At 44.2% G+C, this 18,189-nt stretch overlaps 1 protein-coding gene across 8 annotated transcripts in view; it reads left to right on the top strand.

Moving 5' to 3' along the window:
- fgfr1a (fibroblast growth factor receptor 1a) overlaps nt 1–18,189 on the top strand; it is a 53,145-nt gene that overhangs the window by 21,244 nt on the left and 13,712 nt on the right. For all 8 annotated transcript variants that reach the window (XM_031830114.1, XM_031830116.1, XM_031830113.1 and 5 more), the window contains exons 3-5: nt 16,430–16,678; nt 16,806–16,895; nt 17,527–17,699. In XM_031830114.1, coding sequence (XP_031685974.1) covers nt 16,430–16,678; nt 16,806–16,895; nt 17,527–17,699 — 512 coding nt within the window. The remainder of the gene's footprint in view (nt 1–16,429; nt 16,679–16,805; nt 16,896–17,526; nt 17,700–18,189) is intronic.

Genomic DNA, 18,189 nt, shown 5'->3' with positions numbered 1-18,189 from the left:
CTCTGACATGGGTAGGCAGACCGTTCCATAAAAATGGAGCTCTATAGGAGAAAGCCCTGCCTCCAGCTGTTTGCTTAGAAATTCTAGGGACAATTAGGAGGCCTGCGTCTTGTGACCGTAGCGTACGTATAGGTATGTACGGCAGGACCAAATCAGAGAGATGGGTAGGAGCAAGCCCATGTAATGCTTTGTAGGTTAGCAGTAAAACCTTGAAATCAGCCCTTGCTTTGACAGGAAGCCAGTGTAGAGAGGCTAGCACTGGAGTAATATGATCCAAATTTCTTTTCCTGTGGCTAAATCAACTAGGCTCGTCATTTAACAATTGTATTCATATTTACAGATGGTATACAAGTTGGTTGTTAAGTTCACAAGTTCCAGAAGGCATTTCTGCCAAAAAACACATTTTGATTAAAAAAAAGTTATGTTTATGTTCAAATGCCTCTCCTGTGAAGTAGTGACACTTGACATACACCTAGTTTCCTGAAACAAGTCACATATTGCCGGTGGGGAGCATGATGCATTGTCTTTCTCCAAAAAGTTTTCATACACAAATGGTCAGGTACTATCTAGGGCCCCCTCTGCATTTCCTCCAGTCCCTTCCCTGTGCTCTCCCGCTGGGGGACTGATCGCTTCAGCTGTCCACAAACCATCACGGTAGAAGCATTTGGTCACGTTCTTTTTGCATGTGGGTGGGAAACAAAATGGCTTATGTGGAAATTGTCATGTTTTTAGGCCTCAGGACAGGAGGACAGCACAGTCAAAAGATTCCACTGGGAAACACTATATAATTCTAGGGAGGGCCTTTTAATCCCAATCCTTCTCACAGACAAACAAGCCACAAACAAATACTCAAGCCTCCACATGTTTATAACACTCAAGATGGTGAGTGCGCTAAGATAACTTACTTGAAAATACAAAGAGAAATACTATTTTGCCTGTGCTTAGCTCTATTCCGTTTACCTCCCCAATAAAAACCAAGCATACCCATAACATTATACAGCCACCACCATGCTTGAATATATGAAGAGTGGTACTCAGTGTTGGATTTGCACCAAATGTGTATGGACACCCCTTCAAATTAGTGAATTTGGCTATTTCAGTCAAACACGTTGCTGACTTATATATAAAATTGAGCACAAGGCCATGCAATCCCCGTAGACAAACATTAAGCAGTAGAATGTCTGGTACTGACGAGCTCATTGACTTTCAATATGGCACCATCATAGGATGCCACCTTTCCAACAAGTCAGTTTGTCAAACCTCTGCTCTGCAAGAGCTGCCCCCCGATAGCCCAAAAAGAGAGTGGGCAATCGGACTAAGGAAGGTGGGTACCAGGATCAGCTGTACCCCAAATGCATAGTGCCAAATGTAAAGTTTGGTCTGGGGCTGTTTTTCATGGTTTTAGGCTATGCCCCCTAGTTTCAGTGAAGGGAAAATGTAATGCTACAGCAAGTCCCCGCATCATTGTTCCAACATCTATTGGAAGCCTTCCCAGAAGAGTGGAGGCAGTTATAGCAGCAAAGGGCGGAATAAGATGTTTGTGTGTCCACATACTTTTGACAATGTAGTGTATGACGCTTTGTATTCATGACAAGTAAAACTGCAAAAAAATGGAAATTAACTTTAAGTGACTTATTGCAAACAGGATGCATGTTTTTGGAATATGTTTATCCTGTGCAGGCTTCCTTATTTTCACTCTGTCGTTTAGATTAGTATTGTAGAGTAACTACAATGCTGTTGATCCATCCTCAGTTTTCTCTTATCGCAGCCATTAAACTCTGTAACTGTTTTAAAGTCACCATTGGCCTCATGGTGAAATCCCTAAGCAGTTTCCTTCCTCTCTGGCAACTGAGTTAGGAAGGACGCCTACAGTGCCTTGCGAAAGTATTCGGCCCCCTTGAACTTTGCGACCTTTTGCCACATTTCAGGCTTCAAACATAAAGATATAAAACTGTATTTTTTTGTGAAGAATCAACAACAAGTGGGACACAATCATGAAGTGGAACGACATTTATTGGATATTTCAAACTTTTTTAACAAATCAAAAACTGAAGAATTGGGCGTGCAAAATTATTCAGCCCCCTTAAGTTAATACTTTGTAGCGCCACCTTTTGCTGCGATTACAGCTGTAAGTCGCTTGGGGTATGTCTCTATCAGTTTTGCACATCGAGAGACTGACATTTTTTCCCATTCCTCCTTGCAAAACAGCTCGAGCTCAGTGAGGTTGGATGGAGAGCATTTGTGAACAGCAGTTTTCAGTTCTTTCCACAGATTCTCGATTGGATTCAGGTCTGGACTTTGACTTGGCCATTCTAACACCTGGATATGTTAATTTTTGAACCATTCCATTGTAGATTTTGCTTTATGTTTTGGATCATTGTCTTGTTGGAAGACAAATCTCCGTCCCAGTCTCAGGTCTTTTGCAGACTCCATCAGGTTTTCTTCCAGAATGGTCCTGTATTTGGCTCCATCCATCTTCCCATCAATTTGAACCATCTTCCCTGTCCCTGCTGAAGAAAAGCAGGCCCAAACCATGATGCTGCCACCACCATGTTTGACAGTGGGGATGGTGTGGTCAGGGTGATGAGCTGTGTTGCTTTTACGCCAAACATAACGTTTTGCATTGTTGCCAAAAAGTTCAATTTTGGTTTCATCTGACCAGAGCACCTTCTTCCACATGTTTGGTGTGTCTCCCAGGTGGCTTGTGGCAAACTTTAAACGACACTTTTTATGGATATCTTTAAGAAATGGCTTTCTTCTTTCCACTCTTCCATAAAGGCCAGATTTGTGCAATATACGACTGATTGTTGTCCTATGGACAGAGTCTCCCACCTCAGCTGTAGATCTCTGCAGTTCATCCAGAGTGATCATGGGCCTCTTGGCTGCATCTCTGATCAGTCTTCTCCTTGTATGAGCTGAAAGTTTAGAGGGACGGCCAGGTCTTGGTAGATTTGCAGTGGTCTGATACTCCTTCCATTTCAATATTATCGCTTGCACAGTGCTCCTTGGGATGTTTAAAGCTTGGGAAATCTTTTTGTATCCAAATCCGGCTTTAAACTTCTTCACAACAGTATCTCGGACCTGCCTGGTGTGTTCCTTGTTCCTTGCAAGGCACTGTATATATCTTCTAGCGACTGGACCATTTTGTTGTTTTTACACATCTACCAATTGGTGCCCTTCTTTGCGAGACATTGGAAAACCTCCCAGGTCTTTGTGGTTTAATCTGTTTGTTTTGAAATTCACTCCTCGATCGAGGGACCGTACAATTATCTGTATGTGTGGGGTACAGAGATGAGGTAGTCATTGAAAATCATGTTAAACACTATTATTGCACATAGTGAGTCCATGTAACTTATTATGCGACTCGATAAGCACATTTTTACCTATGAACTTATTTATGCTTGCCATTAGACGGGGTTGAATAATTATTGACTCAAGAAAAATGTTTTTCATTTTTTATTAATTTGTTTAAAAAAAGTCTAAACATAATTCCACTTAGACATTATGGGGTATTGTGTGTAGGCCAGTGACACAAAACTTCAATTAGCTCTTTTTTAAATTCAGGCTTTAACATAACAAAATGTGGAAAAAGTAAAGGGGTGTGAATACTTTCTGAAGGCACTGTATACAGAGAGAGGTTAAAGGCACTGTATACAGAGAGAGAGGGTAAAGGCACTGTATACAGAGAGAGAGGGTAAAGGCACTGTATACAGAGAGAGAGGTTAAAGGCACTGTATACAGAGAGAGAGGGTAAAGGCACTGTATACAGAGAAAGAGGGTAAAGGCACTGTATACAGAGAAAGAGGGTAAATGCACTGTATACAGAGAGAGAGGGTAAAGGCACTGTATACAGAGAAAGAGGTTAAATGCACTGTATACAGAGAGAGAGGGTAAAGGCACTGTATAAAGAGAGAGAGGGTAAAGGCACTGTATACAGAGAGAGGGATTAAAGGCACTATACCTGCTGAACATCAGGGATGTTATGGTGCTAATGAAGTAGACATGAGGGGTCCAGATGGAAATGTTGGCCATTGAAAAACTTTAAGCAAAGGTTATCCCATTAATGTAAACGTTTGCGTTTGCTAATAGACCCTGTGTTCTCACTTCCTGCTATTCCTGTCTGCTATTCCACTCCGGCAGGAAATCCCAACAGTCATTCACATGGCATATTGCTTCCTATCTGGAAGCCAGCACAGGTTCTATAGACTGCCGCCTATATGTTCCGTTTTTGGATTCAGTCCTGCGCTCATAGACTCATTCACTTTTTTTTGTTCAAACCCTATCTTGCATGCTTACTTCTCGGTCAAAATACCTTTCATGATTTTGTGTAATTAAGTTGATTTTCAGGAATGCCAATCAATTTTTCCAAATAGTTGGAAGAAAGCATGCAAGCAGGAATATTCCAGCTGGGGTGCTTTCTGAAAATATGGTCTCTAATCCAATCATTGAAGCAGGAGGATTAACTGAGCCACAATTTCCTAATGGGCTAGCTGTCTGTTCACCTTTTATATTCTGAGTTACACACAGATACCACTTACTGAATGTAAATGAATGTTTTCATAACAATCGGTAATTGTTAATTGTTAATTGTTATACTTCCGGCGCCGACAGAGATGGCCGCCTCGCTTCGCGTTCCTAGGAAACTATGCAGTTTTTTGTTTTTTTACGTGTTATTTCTTACACTAGTACCCCAGGTCATCTTAGGTTTCATCACATACAGCCGAGAAGAACTACTGAATATAAGATCAGCGTCAACTCACCACCAGTACGACCAAGAATATGTTTTTCGCGATGCGGATCCTGTGTTCTGCCTTACAACCAGCGCCACGGGATGGTTCCCATGCAGCGACCCAAAAAAACGACTCAGAAAAAGAGGGAAACGAAGCGGTCTTCTGGTCAGACTCCGGAGACGGGCACATCGTGCACCACTCCCTAGCATTCTTCTTGCCAATGTCCAGTCTCTTGACAACAAGGTTGATGAAATCCGAGCAAGGGTAGCATTCCAGAGGGACATCAGAGACTGTAATGTTCTTTGCTTCACGGAAACGTGGCTCACCGGAGAGACGCAATCCGAAGCGGTGCAGCCAGCGGGTTTCTCCACGCATCGCGCGGACAGAAACGAACATCTTTCTGGTAAGAAGAGGGGCGGGGGCGTATGCCTTATGGCCAACGTGACATGGTGTGATGAAAGAAACATACAGGAACTCAAATCCTTCTGTTCACCTGATTTAGAATTCCTCACAATCAAATGTAGACCGCATTATCTACCAAGAGAATTCTCTTCGATTATAATCACAGCCGTATATATCCCCCCCCAAGCAGACACATCGATGGCTCTGAACGAACTTTATTTAACTCTCTGCAAACTGGAAACGATTTATCCGGAGGCTGCATTCATTGTAGCTGGGGATTTTAACAAGGCTAATCTGAAAACAAGACTCCCTAAATTTTATCAGCATATCGATTGCGCAACCAGGGGTGGAAAGACCCTGGATCATTGTTACTCTAACTTCCGCGACGCATATAAGGCCCTGCCCCGCCCCCCTTTCGGAAAAGCTGACCACGACTCCATTTTGTTGATCCCTGCCTACAGACAGAAACTAAAACAAGAAGCTCCCACGCTGAGGTCTGTCCAACGCTGGTCCGACCAAGCTGACTCCACACTCCAAGACTGCTTCCATCACGTGGACTGGGAGATGTTTCGTATTGCGTCAGCCAACAACATTGACGAATACGCTGATTCGGTGTGCGAGTTCATTAGAACGTGCGTTGAAGATGTCGTTCCCATAGCAACGATTAAAACATTCCCCAACCAGAAACCGTGGATTGATGGCAGCATTCGTGTGGAACTGAAGGCGCGAACCACTGCTTTTAATCAGGGCAAGGTGTCTGGTAACATGACTGAATACAAACAGCGCAGCTATTCCCTCCGCAAGGCTATCAAACAAGCTAAGCGCCAGTACAGAGACAAAGTAGAATCTCAATTCAACGGCTCAGACACAAGAGGCATGTGGCAGGGTCTACAGTCAATCACGGACTACAGGAAGAAACCCAGCCCAGTCACGGACCAGGATGTCTTGCTCCCAGGCAGACTAAACAACTTTTTTGCCCGCTTTGAGGACAATACAGTGCCACTGACACGGCCTGCAACGAAAACATGCGGTCTCTCCTTCACTGCAGCCGAAGTGAGTAAGACATTTAAACGTGTTAACCCTCGCAAGGCTGCAGGCCCAGACGGCATCCCCAGCCGCGCCCTCAGAGCATGCGCAGACCAGCTGGCCGGTGTGTTTACGGACATATTCAACCAATCCCTATACCAGTCTGCTGTTCCCACATGCTTCAAGAGGGCCACCATTGTTCCTGTTCCCAAGAAAGCTGAGGTAACTGAGCTAAACGACTACCGCCCCGTAGCACTCACATCCGTCATCATGAAGTGCTTTGAGAGACTAGTCAAGGACCATATCACCTCCACCCTACCTGACACCCTTGACCCACTCCAATTTGCTTACCGCCCAAATAGGTCCACAGACGATGCAATCTCAACCACACTGCACACTGCCCTAACCCATCTGGACAAGAGGAATACCTATGTGAGAATGCTGTTCATCGACTACAGCTCGGCATTCAACACCATAGTACCCTCCAAGCTCGTCATCAAGCTCGAGACCCTGGGTCTCGACCCCGCCCTGTGCAACTGGGTACTGGACTTCCTGACGGGCCGCCCCCAGGTGGTGAGGGTAGGCAACAACATCTCCTCCCCGCTGATCCTCAACACTGGGGCCCCACAAGGGTGCGTTCTGAGCCCTCTCCTGTACTCCCTGTTCACCCACGACTGCGTGGCCACGCACGCCTCCAACTCAATCATCAAGTTTGCGGACGACACAACAGTGGTAGGCTTGATTACCAACAACGACGAGACGGCCTACAGGGAGGAGGTGAGGGCCCTCGGAGTGTGGTGTCAGGAAAATAACCTCACACTCAACGTCAACAAAACTAAGGAGATGATTGTGGACTTCAGGAAACAGCAGAGGGAACACCCCCCCATCCACATCGATGGAACAGTAGTGGAGAGGGTAGCAAGTTTTAAGTTCCTCGGCATACACATCACAGACAAACTGAATTGGTCCACTCACACAGACAGCATCGTGAAGAAGGCGCAGCAGCGCCTCTTCAACCTCAGGAGGCTGAAGAAATTCGGCTTGTCACCAAAAGCACTCACAAACTTCTACAGATGCACAATCGAGAGCATCCTGGCGGGCTGTATCACCGCCTGGTATGGCAACTGCACCGCCCTCAACCGTAAGGCTCTCCAGAGGGTAGTGAGGTCTGCACAACGCATCACCGGGGGCAAACTACCTGCCCTCCAGGACACCTACACCACCCGATGCTACAGGAAGGCCATAAAGATCATCAAGGACATCAACCACCCGAGCCACTGCCTGTTCACCCCGCTGTCATCCAGAAGGCGAGGTCAGTACAGGTGCATCAAAGCTGGGACCGAGAGACTGAAAAACAGCTTCTATCTCAAGGCCATCAGACTGTTAAACAGCCACCACTAACATTGAGTGGCTACTGCCAACACACTGTCAATGCCACTGACTCTACTCCAGCCACTTTAATCATGGGAATTGATGGGAAATGATGTAAATATATCACTAGCCACTTTAAACAATGCTACCTTATATAATGTTACTTACCCTACATTATTCATCTCATATGCATACGTAGATACTGTACTCTATATCATCGACTGCATCCTTATGTAATACATGTATCACTAGCCACTTTAACTATGCCACTTGGTTTACATACTCATCTCATATGTATATACTGTACTCGATATCATCTACTGTATCTTGCCTATGCTGCTCTGTACCATCACTCATTCATATATCCTTATGTACATATTCTTTATCCCCTTACACTGTGTATAAGACAGTAGTTTTTTTTGGAATTGTTAGTTAGATTACTTGTTCGTTATTACGGCATTGTTGGAACTAGAAGCACAAGCATTTCGCTACACTCGCATTAACATCTGCTAACCATGTGTACGTGACAAATACATTTGATTTGATTTGATTTGTGGACACCGATTTTGCCAATTTAAAAAAATATATATATATTTTTTACACCTTTTTATTTAATCTTTATTTAACTAGGCAAGTCAGTTAAGAACACATTCTTATTTTCAATGACGGCCTAGGAATGGTGGGTTAACTGCCTTGTTCAGGGGCAGAACGACAGATTTGTACCTTGTCAGCTCAGGGATTCAATCTTGCAACCTTACGGTTAACAAGTCCAACGCTCTAACAACCTGCCTCACAAGGAGCTCGCCTGTTACGCGAATGCAGTAAGAAGCCAAGGTAAATTGCTAGCTAGCATTAAACCTAATCAATCATAATCACTAGTTATAACTACCCATAGTTGATGATATTACTAGTTTATCTAGCGTGTCCTGCATTCGCGAAAAAGGACTGTCGTTGCTCCAACGTGTACCTACCCATAAACACCAATGCCTTTCTTAAAATCAATACACAGAAGTATGTATTTTTAAACCTGCATATTTAGCTAAAAGAAATCCAGGTTAGCAGGCACCAGATGAAAGGTTAGCATTTCAGGTTAGCATTTCACCAGGTGAAATTGTGTCACTTCTCTTTCGTTCATTGCACGCAGAGTCAGGGTATATGCAACAGTTTGGGCCGCCTGGCTCATTGCGAACTAATTTGCCAGAATTTTCGTGATTATAACATAACATTGATGGTTGTGCAATGTAACAGGAATATTTAGACTGGATGCCACCCGTTAGATAAAATACGGAACGGTCCGTATTTCACTGAAAGAATAAACGTCTTGTTTTCGAGATGATAGTTTCCGGATTTGACCATATTAATGACCTAAGGCTCGTATTTCTGTGTGTTATTATATTATAATTAAGTCTATGATTTGATAGAGCAGTCTGACTGAGCGATGGTAGGCACCAGCAGGCTCATAAACTTTCATTCAAACAGCACTTTCGTGCGTTTTGCCAGCAGCGCTGCTGTTTATGACTTCAAGCCTATCAACTCCCGAGATTAGGCTGGTGTAACGATGTGAAATGGCTAGCTAGTTAGCGGGGTGCGCGCTAATAGCGGTTCAAACGTCACTCGCTCTGAGACTTGGAGTAGTTGTTCCCCTTACTCTGCATGACAACGATGTCATTGTGTTCCTGGTTTGAGCCCAGGTAGGAGCGAGGAGAGGTACGGAAGTTATACTGTTACACTGGCAATACTAAAATGCCTATAAAAACATCCAAAGGTGTATGAAATATGGTATAGAGAGAAATAGTCCTATAATTCCTATAATAACTACAACCTAAAACTTCTTACCTGGGAATATTGAAGACTCATGTTAAAAGGAACCACCAGCTTTCATATGTTCTCATGTTCTGAGCAAGGAACTTAAACGTTAGCTTTCTTACATGGCACGTATTGCACTTTTACTTTGTTTTTGCATTATTTAAACCAAATTGAACATGTTTCATTATTTATTTGAGGCTAGATTGATTTTATTGATGTACTATATTAAGTTGTACTATATTAAGTTAAAATAAGTGTTCATTCAGTATTGTTGTAATTGTCATTATTACAAATACATGCAAAAAGAATCGGCCGATTAATCGGTATCTGCTTTTTTTGTCCTCCAATAATCGGTATCGATGTTGAGAAATCATAATCGGTCGACCTCTAATGTCTGCTCCTCAATAGTGATGACAATGTTGTACTTGGTTGCTGTTCCCAGCTGTAATCATAAAACCAGATTGACTTTGCTTCACAACAGTGACATGTACATTTTGTATATCTTTCATGGGATATTTATGGGGCGTCTGCAGCTAGATTAATAATTAATGTTGACATAGCCTTATCAGGTTTAGGACGAGGAGGGAAAAAACAAGCAAGATCATGGCCCCACACAGAGCATGGTGGAGCCCTTAACGTTTTAGCCCAAGTCTCAATTGGATAGTTCTGGTCTCCCCCCCCCCCCCCCCCCCACCCTTCCCTTTGGTTTTGTTTTTGAGGAGAAAGTTGATCCTACCCCCTGGCCCCTTTTCCTGCTGGGATTAAGGGCCTGTCAGACATATGTGATCCAGGAAATACCTTTACTAGGCCCAACTGAGGGTCACCATGGCAACTGGCACTAGAACTTGCCACTGCAGGCCCTAACTCGCTCTCTCTCTCTCTCTCTCTCTCTCTCTCTCTCTCTCCCTCATTCTCTTGTGCACACGCTCTTTCTCTCTCCCCCTTTATTGTTGAGGGGCCTTTGTTGAGATGAAGGGAGGGATTACTGTGATCAGGTTTGCTAATGTTGTCCTGAGGGTATGGTAAATGGGTGTGCTCCCTGTGTTGGAGGAAGAGCCTAGTATATGTTACATGTAGCAGTGTGCTGTATGTTCAGTCTTCACTTCATTATGAACGCACCAAGAATCTGTCTTCTTTGGACCCAGGAAGAGAGTAGATTCAACAACACTAACTTTTCTTTACATCAATCTGTAGGTTATCTGTTCATAACCAAGCGATCTTTAGATTATGTCTAGAAGCATTTGGGATTCCACGTTCTTGGAATCATAATTGTTGGAATGTATGGATTTGAATCCATCAAGGATATAGAGTGGGGCAAAAAAGTATTTAGTCAGCCACCAATTTGTGCAAGTTCTCCCACTTAAAAATATGAGAGAGGCCTGTAATTTTCATCATAGGTACACTTCAACTATGACAGACAAAAAGAGAAAAAGAAATCCAGAAAATCACATTGTAGGATTTTTAATGAATTTATTTGCAAATTATGGTGGAAAATAAGTATTTGGTCACCTACAAACAAGCAAGATTTCTGGCTCTCACAGACTTGTAACTTCCTCTTTAAGAGGCTCCTCTGTCCTCCACTCTTTACCTGTATTAATGGAACCTGTTTGAACTTGTTATCAGTATTAAAGACACCTGTCCACAACCTCAAACAGTCACACTCCAAACTCCACTATGGCCAAGACCAAAGAGCTTTCAAAGGACACCAGAAACCAAATTGTAGACCTGCACCAGGCTGGGAAGACTGAATCTGCAATAGGTAAGCAGCTTGGTTTGAAGAAATCAACTGTGGGAGCAATTATTAGGAAATGGAAGACCTACAAGACCAATGATAATCTCCCTCGATCTGGGGCTCCACGCAAGATCTCACCCCATGGGGTCAAAATGATCACAAGAACGGTGAACAAAAATCCCAGAACCACACAGGGGACCTAGTGAATGACCTGCAGAGAGCTGGGACCAAAGTAACAAAGCCTACCATCAGTAACACACTACGCCGCCAGGGACTCAAATCCTGCAGTGCCAGACGTGTCCCCCTGCTTAAGCCAGTACATGCCCAGGCCCGTCTGAAGTTTGCTAGAGAGCATTTGGATGATCCAGAAGAAGGTTGGGAGAATGTCATATGGTCAGATGAAACCAAAATATAACTTTTTGGTAAAAAGTCAACTTGTCGTGTTTGGAGGACAAAGAATGCTGAGTTGCATCCAAAGAACACCAAACCTACTGTGAAGCATGGGGGTGGAAACATCATGCTTTGGGGCTGTTTTTCTGCAAAGGGACCAGGACGACTGATCCGTGTAAAGGAAAGAATGAATGGGGCCATGTATCGTGAGATTTTGAGTGAAAACCTCCTTCCATCAGCAAGGGCATTGAAGATGAGTCTTTCAGAATGACAATAATCCCAAACACACTGCCCAGGCAATGAAGGAGTGGCTTCGTAAGAAGCATTTCAAGGTCCTGGAGTGGCCTAGCCAGTCTCCAGATCTCAACCCCATAGAAAATCTTTGGAGGGAGTTGAAAGTCCGTGTTGCCCAGCAACAGCCCCAAAACATCACTGCTCTAGAGGAGATCTGCATGGAGGAATGGGCCAAAATACCAGCAACAGTGTGTGAAAACCTTGTGAAGACTTACAGAAAACGTTTGACCTCTGTCATTGCCAACAAAGGGTATATAACAAAGTATTGAGATAAACTTTTGTTATTGACCAAATACTTATTTTCCACCATAATTTGCAAATAAATTCATAAAAAATCCTACAATGTGATTTCTGGATTTTTTTTCTCATTTTGTCTGTCATAGTTGAAGTGTACCTATGATGAAAATTACAGGCCTCTCTCATCTTTTTAAGTGGGAGAACAATTGGTGGCTGACAATACTTTTTTGCCCCACTGTAGGTACGTGAGATGCGCAGATAGTTGTGACAGAGGAGCAATGAGAATGGCAAAGGATGCAGAACATGTATTTGGACCACAGTGTTTGTGACAGACATTACCATCTGGAAATGGCAAAGATGTCTTTTTCACTGTATCGCCCAGTCCGCAGCCTATAGCTAGGATTCAGACCACTTTGTCCTCTAATGCTTTTCCAGTGTCTACTCTACAAATTTCCCCGTAAAGAGCAAGACTCCCAGGCAAGTTTAGCTTGTGACGCTGTGTGCTTTTGTAACCAGACAGACAACACCGTTGTGATGGACAGTGTGTCAACATAATTGGGTTACCCCCTCCCCCTGGTCGACGATGTAGTCGTAGAGAACAGGGGCTCAGGTGTCTATCTCTGTGTCGCCGTCCTCCTCCCCATTCCTCAAATCTAATTCCACCTTCCTCTCTCGAGGAGCTCCTTGCCAACCTCACAATTTGGCCCTTGACTAATTCGGGGTGAGATTTAATTTAAGGGAGAGGATAGGCAGGGATTGGGTGAAGAAGTTACGAGGCTGTACGAGGCTGCTCGATTTTCAGCTCTGCAAACGCAAACAAGAGCCTAGATTCAATAAGCTGCCCGTGAATGTGGACGATGGTTCTTTCAGGGACATCGAGGAAAGAGCTGCTCCCTTGTCTTTGTCATTCCTTTCTCATGTAGCTGGGCACAACATTTAGACTAATGGTTGCATTACAGTATATGAGCTTTTTGGACATTTACCGAATGTCAGACATGTTGCAGATTTTAAGTTGAGTTTTTTGCACTTTTGATTTATGCACTTTTTTCTTCAATACATTTCCTCAAGACTGGTTGTTGTGGATACTATATGCTGTCTCCTGCTGTATACTATTATAATGTTGATATGCATCTCCCAGTATCATATGAACAATTGAGTCTGTGGTTTTACTATTTGCCCAGTGATTAAGCTATTGTGTTAGTTGGACCTTGCCTGCAATTTTTTATGTATACTATTGTACTGGAAGGTACTCAGCCCTCAATCTAATTTTATTTGTCACATGCTTTGTAGGTGTAGGACAACAATCGGTGTAGAATAACAGTGAAATGCTTCCAACAATGTAGGGATAAAGATAAGATAAACAATAGAAACAGTGACACAAGGAATAAATACATACTGAATAACAAGTAAGATTAACATGGCTATATACAGGGAGTAGAACATAACATGGCTATATACAGGGAGTAGAACATAACATGGCTATGTACAGGGAGTAGAACATAACATGGCTATATACAGGGAGTAGAACATAACATGGCTATGTACAGGGAGTAGAACATAACATGGCTATGTACAGGGAGTAGAACATAACATGGCTATGTACAGGGAGTAGAACATAACATGGCTATGTACAGGGAGTAGAACATAACATGCCTATATACAGGGAGTAGAACATAACATGGCTATATACAGGGAGTAGAACATAACATGGCTATGTACAGGGAGTAGAACATAACATGGCTATGTACAGGGAGTAGAACATAACATGGCTATGTACAGGGAGTAGAACATAACATGGCTATGTACAGGGAGTAGAACATAACATGGCTATGTACAGGGAGTAGAACATAACATGGCTATGTACAGGGAGTAGAACATAACATGGCTATGTACAGGGAGTAGAACATAACATGGCTATGTACAGGGAGTAGAACATAACATGGCTATGTACAGGGAGTAGAACATAACATGGCTATGTACAGGGAGTAGAACATAACATGGCTATGTACAGGGAGTAGAACATAACATGGCTATGTACAGGGAGTAGAACATAATATGGCTATGTACAGGGAGTAGAACATAACATGGCTATGTACAGGGAGTAGAACATAACATGGCTATGTCCAGGGAGTAGAACATAACATGGCTATGTACAGGGAGTAGAACATAACATGGCTATGTACAGGGAGTAGAACATAACATGGCTATGTCCAGGGAGTAGAACATAACATGGCTATGTACAGGGAGTAGAACATAACATGGCTATGTACAGAGAGTAGAACATAACATGGCTATGTACAGGGAGTAGAACATAACATGGCTATGTACAGGGAGTAGAACATAACATGGCTATGTCTACGGAGTAGAACATAACATGGCTATGTCCACGGAGTAGAACATAACATGGCTATGTCCACGGAGTAGAACATAACATGGCTATGTACAGGGAGTAGAACATAACATGGCTATGTCCACGGAGTAGAACATAACATGGCTATGTCCAGGGAGTAGAACATAACATGGCTATGTACAGGGAGTAGAACATAACATGGCTATGTACAGGGAGTAGAACATAACATGGCTATGTACAGGGAGTAGAACATAACATGGCTATGTACAGGGAGTAGAACATAACATGGCTATGTCCAGGGAGTAGAACATAACATGGCTATGTCCACGGAGTAGAACATAACATGGCTATGTCCACGGAGTAGAACATAACATGGCTATGTCCACGGAGTAGAACATAACATGGCTATGTCCACGGAGTAGAACATAACATGGCTATGTCCAGGGAGTAGAACATAACATGGCTATGTCCAGGGAGTAGAACATAACATGGCTATGTACAGGGAGTAGAACATAACATGGCTATGTCCACGGAGTGGAACATAACATGGCTATGTCCAGGGAGTGGAACATAACATGGCTATGTCCAGGGAGTGGAACATAACATGGCTATGTCCACGGAGTGGAACATAACATGGCTATGTCCACGGAGTGGAACATAACATGGCTATGTCCACGGAGTGGAACATAACATGGCTATGTCCAGGGAGTGGAACATAACATGGCTATGTCCAGGGAGTGGAACATAACATGGCTATGTCCAGGGAGTGGAACATAACATGGCTATGTCCAGGGAGTGGAACATAACATGGCTATGTCCAGGGAGTGGAACATAACATGGCTATGTACAGGGAGTAGAACATAACATGGCTATGTACAGGGAGTGGAACATAACATGGCTATATATAGGGAGTAGAACATAACAACATGGCTATGTACACAAGGAGTACCAGTACTGAGTCGAGGTGCAGAGGTACAAGGTTGTTGAGGTAGCTATGTACTGTACATGTAGGTAGGGGTAAAGTGACTAGGCAACAGGATAGATAATAGACAGTAGTGTGTGTGTGCGTAGTCGGTGCAAAAAAAGATCAATACAGGTACAACTGTTCTGCCTTATTATGAACATTGAACATCTTGACCATGTTCTGTTATAATCTCCACCCGGCACAGCCAGAAGAGGACTGGCCACCCCACATAGCCTGGTTCCTCTCTAGGTTTCTTCCTAGGTATTGGCCTTTCTAGGGAGTTTTTCCTAGCCACCGTGCTTCTCCACCTGCATTGCTTGCTGTTTGGGGTTTTAGGCTGGGTTTCTGTACAGCACTTTGAGATATCAGCTGATGTACGAAGGGCTATATAAATAAATTTGATTTGATTTGATTAGTCCGGGTAGCCGTTTATTAGCTATTTAGCAGTCTTGTTTAGCAGTCTTATGGCTTGGGGGTAGAAACTGTTCAGGGGTCCTGTTGGGTCCAGATTTTGTGCATTGGTACTGGTTGCCATTTGGTAAGGGGAGAACAGTCTGTGGCTTGGGTGACTAGGGTCTTTTGAAAAATGTTTGGGCCTTCCTCTGACACTGCCTGGTATAGAGATCCTGTATGGCAGGGAGCTCTGCCCCAGTGATGTACTGGGCTGTACGAAATACCGTCTGTAGCGCCTTGCGGTCGGATGTCAAGCTTGCCATACTAAGCGGTGATGCAGCCAGTCAAGATGCTCTCAACGGTGCAGCTGTAGAACATTTTGATGATCTGAGGGCCCATTCCAAATCTTTTCAACATCCTGAGGGAGAAGAGGCGTTGACGTGCCCTCTTCACGACTGTGTTGGTGTGTTTGGACCATGATAGATCCTTAGTGATGTGGACACCGAGGAACTGGAAGCTCTCAACCCGCTCCGCTACAGCCCCGTTAATGTGAATGGGGGCGTGCTCTGCCCTCTCTTTCCTGTAGTCCAAAATCCGCTCCTTTCTCTTGTCTTAACAAGATTGAGGAAGAGGTTGTTGTCCAGGCACCACACTGCCAGGTCTCTGACCTCCTCCCTATAGTCTTATCGTTGTCGGTGATCAGGCCCTCACTCCTTTCCCTGTTTGTACCCTAGTCATCCCTGTGCCACCTGTGGAAATCCAAGCAGAGCGCTACACCCTTTACCCTGGGGACCGACTGGAGCTGAGCTGTAAAACCGAGTCAGTCAATTGGACCAAGGACCATGCAGTGGTGGTGGACGGGGAGCACACACGCTTACGAGACGGCCAGCTGGAGATCGAGGGGGTGGAGCCGGCTGACTCTGGCCTGTACACCTGCGTCACCTTTGGCAACCACAGCTCTTACTTCTCTGTCAATGTCACAGGTAAGGTCAAAGCTACCACTGAGGGCTCAAATCTCTGGTCCTGTAGAGAGAAACAATTCAAGGTACGTGGTAATGCAGCTAAGCCCAAGTCAAATGACATATATTGTCCTATCTGCCTATTCACCAGTTGATATCCTGGCATCCTCTGAAGATGAAGACGAGGAGGATGAGTCTTCCTCAGAGGAGGCAAAGATGTCTAGCAGTCAAAAGCTTTTACGTAAGTGTCTGATCTTCCTAGTCCTACCACCTGTCACTGGAATGGTAGACCAGGTCTGGGCTTGGACCCTACTCTGCTCCTGTTGAGGTTAATGCCCTGAACTTAACATGACAGCCCTGTTTCCTGTTACATTTCATATGTGCTTCACCTATTAGGCATTTGCTGTTCATATAAGAGTGATTTGTTCACAGTTGTGATTCAGAGGGCCAGTAGCACCCCACACTGCTGTTTACACTTGAGTAAGGAATGTCACACTGGTGACTAAACTCAGTACATTCCAGACGTCCCCTGATTACTGTTTGTCTACGCTGCGTTATAAAGCCAGTCAGGCGTGGTCAGCTGGCTACTGCCGTCTGGTGAACGCCATGTGCCCACAGGGAAGTAAGCAGCTAGCGTGGCGGGCACCCCTGACGACGACCTTGGGCCCCAAGAGACTAGGCAATCCTATACTGGAGTTTTGTATGTTTTTAAGCAAAACTGGAAATTGTCACTTGACTTGTACTGTTTTTGTGGATCGTTGTATAGAACTCTCCTAAGCCAGATGGAATCTACCTGCACACACAATTGTTGTCAATTCTTCTGTCAGAATAGGTGTTTTAAGTGTTCTCTCTTTCTCCCCATTGTTCCTCAGCAATGGCCCCTCAGTGGGCTCAGCCCGAGAAGATGGAGAAAAAGCTGCATGCTGTCCCAGCCAGTAAGACGGTCAAGTTCCGCTGCCAGGCCAGTGGAAACCCCACCCCAACACTCAAGTGGTTCAAGAACAGCAAGGAATTCAAGAGGGATCAGCGCATCGGGGGCTTCAAGGTAAACCCCCTCCCTGTATTCACCTCTTGGTACTGGATGGCTAGAGACCATACTGTATTATCCTAATTGAATATCCCCAAACTCCCTGAACATGAGTGCAGGTGTGATGCTGATCTTGTCACTGTTAAATCACCAACCCCCACCCCCAGCATTAGAGGCATGTCGCACCTGACTAGGGAACAATGCAAAGTGAAATCCAATGCCACAACGGGATGATTGTGCCACAAAAAAGCATGCCTCGAGGATGGCAATTTTAGCCCTGGAGGCAGAATACGCCTGGCTGTCCTCATTTAACATATCTGGATATCTGCTGTTTACAGCATTTGTTTTCAGTCCAGATTTCTCTGCGTATAGCAAAACCAACTTCTCAAAGGAAATTTGTTTATAATGAGGAGACGGAATAAATCCCACAGATCTCCCCCATCTCAGTGCTGGGGTGCAGGACAGGACAGCTCACAGAAGAAGTGAGACGGGGTAAACATTTCACTAT

Source organism: Oncorhynchus kisutch, linkage group LG8 (genome assembly GCF_002021735.2).
Source record: "Oncorhynchus kisutch isolate 150728-3 linkage group LG8, Okis_V2, whole genome shotgun sequence".
Taxonomy (NCBI): domain Eukaryota; kingdom Metazoa; phylum Chordata; class Actinopteri; order Salmoniformes; family Salmonidae; genus Oncorhynchus; species Oncorhynchus kisutch.
The sequence above is the reverse complement of the archived record's forward strand: the minus strand, read 5'-3'. Positions and strand labels throughout refer to the sequence as shown.